At 56.8% G+C, this 9,292-nt stretch overlaps 2 protein-coding genes across 2 annotated transcripts; both read right to left on the bottom strand.

The window, feature by feature from the left end:
- Positions 1 to 614: 614 nt before the first annotated feature.
- On the bottom strand, positions 615 to 3,453 carry HOXB7 (homeobox B7). The gene is made up of 2 exons (XM_087825626.1): positions 2,969 to 3,453; positions 615 to 868 (listed from the first exon to the last, which is right to left on the bottom strand). The coding sequence occupies exons 1-2, from the start codon at positions 3,366 to 3,368 to the stop codon at positions 615 to 617; spliced, it is 654 nt and encodes a 217-aa protein (XP_087681752.1). The 5' UTR covers positions 3,369 to 3,453.
- Positions 3,454 to 5,604: 2,151 nt separating this feature from the next.
- Positions 5,605 to 7,158, bottom strand: HOXB8 (homeobox B8). Its single transcript, XM_016202242.1, has 2 exons — positions 6,718 to 7,158; positions 5,605 to 5,912 (listed from the first exon to the last, which is right to left on the bottom strand). Exons 1-2 carry the CDS (start codon positions 7,139 to 7,141, stop codon positions 5,605 to 5,607), a joined length of 732 nt encoding a protein of 243 aa, XP_016057728.1. The 5' UTR covers positions 7,142 to 7,158.
- Positions 7,159 to 9,292: the final 2,134 nt, after the last annotated feature.

Raw genomic sequence — 9,292 nt, forward strand, 5'->3', positions numbered from 1 at the left:
CACAGAAAATAGAGCATCCGTTTGTTTTTAAATTGTGTTTTATTTCTCCATTCTTCAGATACACATAGAATGTAAAGAGGATCACTGGGGCTGGCGGGAGCAAGGAGCATCGGGCAGGGCAGGTGCACAGAGAGGACAATGGAGCTAGTCAGTGGGTCCTTGGGGCTCCCTAAGGCCCCTTCAGTGCCGCTACTGGGAAGGCGGGCTCACGAGGGCGGGGGAACAACACACGTTAGTCCAGACCCACAGACCACAAAAGACAGCGTCAAAGAAGCGGGCTTACAAAACAGCAAAATTTTACAAGGACGTTACACTAGCGACGTAGAAAAGGGGAGGCAAATTCCAGAAAGCTATAGAACAGGTAGACGATGCCCTTCCCGTACTGTACAAAACAAACCCTGCGGACTTTTCTATAGGTAGTTTTTGTTTTCAGTGTTAAGAAACCCAAAATTTCACCTTCTCTCCTTAAAAAAAAAAAAAAAAATTAACAGCTTTTCATTTAAATAGGGCTCCCCCCCCCCATTTGATCTGAGTTTCCTGGTTCAGTTCCCAAAGCTGGGCTTCTCCCTCTCTCCCTTTCTCATCGCTCTCTTCCTCTGCCCTTCCTCCATCCCTCACTCCTCCTCCTCCTCTTCCTCCTCGGCCTTGTCCTGGTCCGTGGCCCCAGGGCCCGGGGTCTTGTTCTCCTTCTTCCACTTCATGCGCCGGTTCTGGAACCAGATCTTGATCTGGCGCTCGGTCAGGCAGAGCGCGTGCGCGATCTCGATGCGCCGCCGCCGCGTCAGGTAGCGGTTGTAGTGAAACTCCTTCTCCAGCTCCAGGGTCTGGTAGCGCGTGTAGGTCTGGCGGCCTCGCTTTCGGTCGGTCCCTGCGCACAGTATTTAGGGAAAAATCAGTGCATGGGGGGGGGGGGGAGGAGGAAGCCCCGAGAGTGCCCATCTCCCTCTTAGACCCTGTGTGTGATTTGGAGTCAGTGGTTGGAAGGCCCATACCCCCAGCCTATGTCCCCCCTATGCGGGCCTTCCAAGGCAAATATTCCCCATTTTCCAGCCAAGAAGTCTTCTAGCCTAGGGCTTCTGAACCCAACATCTAAACTGCTCGCTGTTAAAGACGGAGCGCCTAAGGGGTGTATGTAGGATGAAGGGACCTTAATCCTTCCATCACCCTCAGGACTAGGGACCTCAAGCTTCCCTTCTTGGATGCTGGTTCTGATGGCCTTTCAGGTGGGGGGCAATGGAAACCATGTGAGTGTCCCTGATGTAAGGCTCTAGCCCTGACCTAAGTGCTTTTCCCAAGAAGAAAAAGGAGACAAAGGACCCTCACAGGTCCAGTCCTTCCCCTCCTACCCTATCCACAGCCTGTTGTGGAATGAGGAGTTGGTGAGAGTTTGCATATTTCTTTGGAGCATGGAGTTGGTCTGCCCTGTGATGATTGTTTTCCAGTGAGTGGCTGAGGTTCTGGCAGGGCCAGGCTGTCCTGCCTGCCCACCTGCCCAGACAACCTAGCTCTCCAAAGCATTCTTTGGGCCTTCAGGAAGGCACAGAGGGAGAGAACAGTTAGCAGCCTGGGTTGAGGGTAGAACATAAAGTATCCAGGCGGTGGGGGCTGAGGGGCAGAAGAGAGCTTCCCAGGTTAGGCCCCAAACCCTGGGGAGGCTTGGGGGAGGTTGTAATGGAGGAGGTGCTGGTGCCAGCCCTCCAGGGATGAAGCCAGTGGGAGGAGAGTCTAGGGGCCCTAATTTCAAGTCAGATAAAAGCCAAGCTGAAATGTTTACGATCAGAAAGATTGGGACTTTGATAAATCAAGTGGAAAGGCAGTTGAATTATGGAGCAGGTAATGAGGGCCGTGACCACCAATACTGATGGTGTAAGTGCTGGTCTTCTCCTGGCCCTCAACCCTAGCTGGATTGGGAGCCTCTGACCACAGGTCTTGGGCCTTCTGAACCTTGGGGTTGGCCCCTGAGTCCAGGGAAGCATTAAGCAGGATGTCTGGGAAAGGCTTGTCAGGAAAACCTGTGGAGCACCTGGTCTCTTGGGGTTCCTACAGCAGCTGGCTCAGTGGCCTATACTTTCTAACTTTTGATTTGGCTGCATAAAGTCCTACTGCCTCCCCCGAGAGGGCATTCGCTCTTCTGGAATAATACCTGCGAACTTGTTGGCCAGTTTCTCAGGGGTGCTTGGGAGCCCTAGGAAGGGCACCTGAGGAAGCCAGTTGTACTCCCATGAGGCCTCTGCCCCTTTCTCTAGTTCTCCTGCTGCCCCCTTCCCAAGTTCATTGGGGGGTCAGGAGCCTCATCTCTCTTGGCCTCAGCCCGCCCCCTCTCTCCACCTGCCTCTCTGGCTCTGTGTCCCAGGCTGGATCCTAATCTCTCATGCCCCGTCCTCCCGTCAGGCCTCTAAGCCCACCTCTAATGGTCCAGAAGGGAATAATGGGGGAGCAGGGTTGGCTGGGAAGGAAGGGGGAGGGGAGAATTACTCATTGCTGCAGCCCCCTCCCCTAGACCTTATCCAAGCTGGGACTGGGGGACACACCCAGAGCTGAGATTCCCCAGCGGGGGGGAAAGGGGAGGGGAGGGAGGAGGACCCTAATGGCTATTCTCTGCAAACCCTAGCTTTCCTCCGCAAGACAAACGGCCTCGCCTCCAGCCCGTGCCGGCGCGGCTGATAAATATTTAAAGCTAAAAGGCCGGGAGGAAGGGTGGGGGGCGAACTGGGGGCTCCGAGCGCCTTGGCGTCGGCGGAGAGAGATCCGCCGGGAAGCAGAGCGCGCCTGAGAGCACCAAGCCAAAAAGGGGGTGGGGGGCAGGCAGCACGCCGGGTCGCAGCCAAGGGGATGCTGCGTCCCCAGGGCCCACCTCCTACTGGGGGCACCGTGGACGCGGAAAGGGGCACTTGGCCGGGAAGGGGGCGCCTTCCGGGGAATGTGCCCGGGCCGGTGCGGCTCGGGACGGCTCGGTGCGCGGCGTTACCTGAGCTTCGCATCCAGGGGTAGATCCGGAAGTTACTCTCTGCGGCCAAGTCCGAGTCCCTCTGCTCCTTGGCGCCCGCCGCCTTGGCGGGGTCGCCGGGACACACCCCGGAGAGGTTCTGCTCAAAGGGTGCGCAGTGCATGTTGAAGGAACTCGGCTCGAGCCCGTAGCCGGCCGCGTAGACGCCGGCTGCACTCTGGCCCGCCATGCCCCCACCGCCGGGGTACAAGCCCTGCATCGAGGCGGCAAAGGAGGCGCCCGACCCCGCTCCATAGCCCGGGCGCTGGGGGTTGGAGGCAAACGCACAAGAAGTTTGTTCGGGGAAGGCTCCGGTGGCGAAAACCGAACTTGCGGCTGGATATTTAGAAAATAAAGCGTTCGCATAATACAATGAACTCATAATTTGGCCGGATGATTTGTAGGCAGGGACGTTTTAGTGTCGGTTTTACGAGATTCCTTGATATATTACAGAATTAGAGTCCAGATTTACACCAAAAAGGACCCCCTTTTTCCTCTCTGGGCCACGTGACCCCACCCACGTGACGTCCCCTCCGCCAATGGCCGGGCAGCCTCCCCACGGCTCCCGGTAATGTGGAAAAAATTGTGTGGCGTTGGATTTATAAAATATGATCAATAATGAATGAGGAAGCGAAGCTCTGTGGATTGGGGCTGGGGGCTCAAGGGCCGCTGTCGACCCCCGTGGGCTGGAGGCAGCTTGCCGGCGAGATTTGGGGAGGAAGGGATTGAGTGGACGGGAAAATAGCCTCCGAGAGACCCGCGCTGTCGCCCCCACCCCTCCTTCCCAGCCCGTTACCCAGCGAGAAACAAACGCAGGGGCTGCACGCAACCGGGCGGGTGGGTGCGGGCAAGTCAGATCTTTATTCATCCGGACCAGTGCGGCCTGGCGGGGCCTTTGGGAGGACTCAGCCCAGTTCTCCTGAGGTGAGGAACGAGCTGAGCCTGGCGTCGGGCTCTCTCTTGGTGCCCCAGACACACGGGCAGGGAAGGAGCCAGACTTCGTGGGTGTTCCCAGAGGCGCCGGATCCAGCCCACGGGAGTTGGATGCTGCGTTTTCTGGTGGTTTAAAAAAAAAGAGGTTTGAAAATTTAAAAAGAAAAAAAAAAAAAGGAAGGGGGTGGGGTGGGTGGGAAGAGAAAGGAAGGGAGGAGGGCGACCCGGTACGCTGCTCTTCTGGTTCCGGGAGGCGGATGCCTCCGTCCAGCGGCTGCCAGAGAAGCAGAGGGAGCGAAGGAAGGAAGGCGGCAAGCCACGACCTCGGAGCTGGGCCTAGGTGGCCAAGTCGCGGAGAGGGAGAGGCAGGGAAGAGCATCTCACCGCTCCTCCTGTCCCCCCCAGCAGAGTCCAGGGGAAAATAAAAATATATAAGCCTGTTCAGTAGCCTTCCCCCCACACACACACACCAGAGGGCACACAGAAACAAAGGGGGAGGTGGTGAGGGTGTAGCCACCAGCCCAGGCGCATCTCTCCTGCTTGGCCAGGGCTGGGGTCTCCAGGGCCACGCAGCCTCGGAACGCGGAGGGTGGGGGTTTCTCTTGGCTCCCCTCCCTCATTCCTCTCTCCTCCAATCACGCGCAGCCGCCTCCCTCACTCCCTGCGCCCCTGGGCCGAGGGACTCGCACCACCTGCCTCCAGCCCCCGCCCCCTCCTCTGTAAGTCCTGGCCTGGCGGGCGCTGGAGCCCGGTGACCGACTCCCCGCCCCGCCCCCCCAGCTCTGCAAGGCGCCTGGAGCAAATGAGGAGCGCGGCCCGGCCAGTCTCAGGTTCTTGCTTGTAAACTTTATTGTAACTCTTCCGCCCTTTTCAGGCGCAGACAACAGAACAAAGTATAGAGGAACAACAAAATATATAATTAGCCCTCCCTCCCCTCCCCCAATAAAGCAATTCACGGATACAGGATACATTCTCTTCACAGTAAACCTAAGAACACTTTTAACAATTGCCCACAGCGCGCATGCTAACTAAAGTAACCTCTTTTGAGAAACACTTAAGACGAAATTGTCAAACCAAAGGGGGTGGGGAGGAAAAGAGAGAGGCTAGAGAGAAAGCGAGCGAGCTAGGGGCTAGGGAGGGCAGCGAGAAGAGAGGGTGGGAGGAGGAAATGAGGAGGGGGGAGAGAGAGAGAGAAAGAGAGAGAGAGAGGGAGGGAGAGAGAGGGAGACAGAAAGAATTACGGCGTGAATAGGCAGTTTCATGTTGTTGGGAGAACTTAGCAGAAATCGGTACCTCGGTCATTACAAGGAAGCACGTTCAAAGGAAAAGAGACCATTGCACAAGGAGGCTTTTTACACGGGGCGGGGGCGTGGGGAGTGGGGGGGCTCAGCCAAGCCGCAGCCGCTGACCCTCGCTGGGCGAGGGAGTCCTTGCTTACAATCCTTGTCTTTCCCCCCCGGCCCCCAAGAGAAGGGAAGCAAATCCACGGTAGCTCACACACAGAAGCTATTACGAGATTCTACCACTAGCGGGGACTGGCGCGGTGGGGACGCTGCGGTGGGAGGCCAAGCTCGGGGCCCCGCTCGCGGGACCGGAGCTCTCTCGGGCGGGGGCGGGCGACGGCGGCGCGGTCGGGAGACCCACGGGCGGAGGACGACCGCGTCCCTGGCAGTCCCGGTTGGAGCCTACTTCTTGTCGGCCTTCTGCGCGTCGCCCTCGTCCGCCGCCTCCGGGGCGCGCTCCAGCTTCTGTTTCTCCAGCTCCTCCTGCTCACATTTGCTGCTGGGGAACTTGTCTTTGTTGTTCTCCTTTTTCCACTTCATTCTCCGGTTCTGGAACCAGATTTTGACCTGTCTCTCTGTCAGTCCCAGCGCGTGCGATACCTCGATCCGCCGCTTGCGAGTCAGATAGGGGTTAAATAGGAACTCCTTCTCCAGCTCCAGGGTCTGGTAGCGGCTGTAGGTCTGTCGGCCTCGCCTGCGTCCGGCGGCTGCTGGGAAGGGGGGAAAGGGCGAGACGGAGGGGAGGGGAGGGCGGGGGAGGGGATGGAGGCAGAGAAGGTTGGAAGATTCGTGAGCCAGCCCTGGAGACCAGTATAATCAGGGCAGGGGACCTTCTACCCGGCGCAGGGGAGGGGGCGCTAGGAGGCCGCGGTCAGCAGGGGGTGGGGGTGGGGGGCATCAGACCCCACTGAATTTAAGGGAACCAGAAAGGGGGAGCCCCCTCCCATGGCAACAAGCACCAGAGAGTGAGGTGGGGGTGGTTCAAATCTATTAAAAGTGCCATAAACTTTAGAAGGAAGGATGCGAAGGAGGGAGAAAAATAAGAATGAAAACGCCAGGATGGGGACGGATGGACCCACCTTGAAAAGCCCCCAGAGCCTCTGCCCCAGAAGAAAAGTTTCTTCAGGGTAATTAAACTATAAAGCAATCGAGAAGTGCAAAAGTTGAGCGCCCCCACTCCCACCACCCTCTCTCCACTACCCCCTATAAAACAGTAAAAGGGGGGGAAAGGAGGGGGAGAGGAAGACCAGTAAGGCGGGGTGAGGGGTTTATGGATTCAGGAAATGTCTCTTAGCGACCCTCCTTCCAGGGAAACAAAACAAAAAAAAAAAAAAGAAAGAAAGAAAGAAAAGGGAAAAAAAAGAGGAAGAGAGGAAGGAAAGAAGTGGGGGGCCATCTGAACGGAGCGGGCGCGTCTTCCAGGAGCGGGAGGCAGCGCGCCCCGGCCTGCCCGGCCCCCGCCCGGCCTCGGGCCCTCAGGTCTCTCCCGCCCCGCCGGCCTCGCCGCGAGCTCACCTTGCGGGCGCATCCAGGGGAAGAGCTGGGTGGGCGACGGGCTCTGCTCCGAGCCCTCGGCCTCCTCGCCCAGGCCGCTGGCGGCAGCGAGCTTGCAGTCTGCGTACTGCACCAGGTCTGGGTCCTGCGCACCAAACAGGCTCTGCCGCTGCAGCGGGTCGTAGCCGTAGAAGTTGCCGGGGTCCCCGTGGCACGCCACGGCGCACGGGTTTTGCTGGTAGGGCGCCGTGGACAGCGACGACGGCCCGTGGTAGAACTCCTGGATTTGCGACGGGTGCTGGAAGCTGCCGCCGCTGCTGGGACCGTACACCACGGTGGGTCGGCCGCCCAGGTCCTGGGCGAAGCCGCAGTCATAATAATTGGGGCGCAGGGACTCCCCAGTTTTGTATTTGGAGAACAGTGAGTTGACGAAATAAGAGCTCATTTTATTGAATTTTGAGGCGGCGGCGGCGGCGGCGGCTGTAGTTGGGGGCTGTTGGGGAGGGGGTGGGGAGGGGGAGAGGGAGGGAGAGAGAGAAAAAAAACGCGGATTCGCCGGCTCCGAGGCACCCTCGCCAGGAAAGGAGAGGGAAAGGGAGGAGGGAAAAAAAGAAAAGAAAGAAAAGGCGAAGAAGGTCTCGAAGCCACCTCACTTTTTGTGATTTCCAGGAACGGGAAAGGACGGCGTAGCCTCCAAAAGTCTAAGCTCGCATGGCAGCCGGCTCGCTCGCCCTCCCCCCACCCCCCACCCCCCAAAACAAAAATATACCGCCACTTAAAGAGGTCCTCGCTTTACATTTCGAAGAAAGGATGCCAGTTCATAAACAGTTTTCGGTGATTTACTTCCCTGCAAATGAGTTGTTTCATATTTTGCACTGTCTTTTCATGATCATTTGCATCCATTAGAGACCCCGCATCCTATTGGCTTCTCCGTACTCCTCCCGGACAGAACGCAGAGCGAGGGTGCGAGCGAGCGCGAGCGAGCGAGAGAGAGCTAGAGCGAGGGAGCGCCAGGGAGTGAGCGGGGAGCGAGGGGGAAGGAGGGGAGACAACACCCGGGGAGAGGGGGAGGGGGAGGGGGAGAGAATGACTACGGATTAAATCTGTTTAACTACCTACATTAATGAGATATCTCTCGCCTCACAACAAATCAAATACCTTCGCAGACCACCCCCAAAGGCTGATGTGGGGGAGTCAAGGAAAAAAAAAAAAAAAACCCACGCGCGCACACACCGACCCAGCGCGCCAGACGTAGAGGCGCGCTGTTAATTTCGTGATTTTAACGAGGCAGTTGGAGTCTTTTTAAATGTCAGGGTCGCTACGGAAAAAAATGTAAAAGAACACGGTTTAATTGCGCCGAGTTTTAAAAGGTCCTATAAATGTAATTGGTATTTTAATACAAGTTATCAAATCATACAGCTTCCTCTCCTAAACATATTTTCAAACAAACGAGGTAGTCATATTTAAAGCTTTAATGATCAATTTCCTTATTATTGATAAAGGTTTAACTATCGTGTGAAGGGAATTGGCTGGGTAACCGGCCCCCAAAAAAACGGCTGTAAACTCTTTAACAAACTATAAAACGCAATAAAGCCGGAGTCTGTTGTTGTTTATGCCGCAGCGCATAAAAGCTGTTAGCATTTTACGAGTTCTTTCCTCTACAGCTATAAAACTGCAGCTTCGATCGCCCCCGCTGCACAACTGCAGCACGGTGGGGGTGACAAAGCCGAAATGAAAACGATTATGGGTGGTTGTTGTTGTTGTTTCGGTGTAAACGGTGACTTTTCCGAGATTTTTGCCTCCTTCAGCTGTGGAGAGCACCTGTCCCCACCTCCTCTCGGGAGCCCCCAAACCAACCCCTCTGCGCCACACCCAGACCACTCACCAACTTTTCCCTATTAAACAAACAAGCAGGGATTTTCTTTGGAGAAGGGGTCTGGGAGGGTAAGAGGAGGGACCAGGACAGAGAGAAGAAACTTTCTGGTTAATGGGCAGTGAAGCACCGAGCAAAGTTCCCCCTGCAACAGAGGATTCTGCAGTTTTGCACGACCTCTTTTTGGGGAGTGCTGGAATGGGGAGGAGGTCCCTGGAAGGCACTTGGGCCCAGTCACTGCTTTGGGGGACCAACTTGGCATGATGGGAGAGGGGCCTGATGCCACCAGCAGGATGACACTCGGTTGAGCTGTCCCACTCCTGCACCCAGGCCTTGGGACCTAGTAACCAAGCCCAGTTGCCTCCCAACCTTCCCAGGCCAGTCCTCAGCATCCTTGGATGAGAGCACACTGCCAAGCCCATCAGCACATCACAGGGAGGGAAGGGCAAGGGGGCCGCTGCTGGGCACCAGGCCCTGGCACCTGGCCTTGATGCCACAGTCTGTACCCTCCTTTCCCTAGGCAGTGGCTGTAGAGGGTGTGTATGAAGGGGCACCTTTTAGCTTTCAGCGTCCTTTGAGCCACCGTCACTTCCTAAACTGACCTTTGGGTAAAGGGGATTTAGATGCAGTAAAGCCACTGAGTCCCCCATTTTCTCTCCTCCCCCCCTCGGGGAGCCTTTAGTTTTGCTTGGCTTTCCCTCTGGACCTGAAGACCTGGGGCCT

Source organism: Miniopterus natalensis, chromosome 17, assembly GCF_054644295.1.
Source record: "Miniopterus natalensis isolate mMinNat1 chromosome 17, mMinNat1.hap1, whole genome shotgun sequence".
Classification (NCBI taxonomy): Eukaryota; Metazoa; Chordata; class Mammalia; order Chiroptera; family Miniopteridae; genus Miniopterus; species Miniopterus natalensis.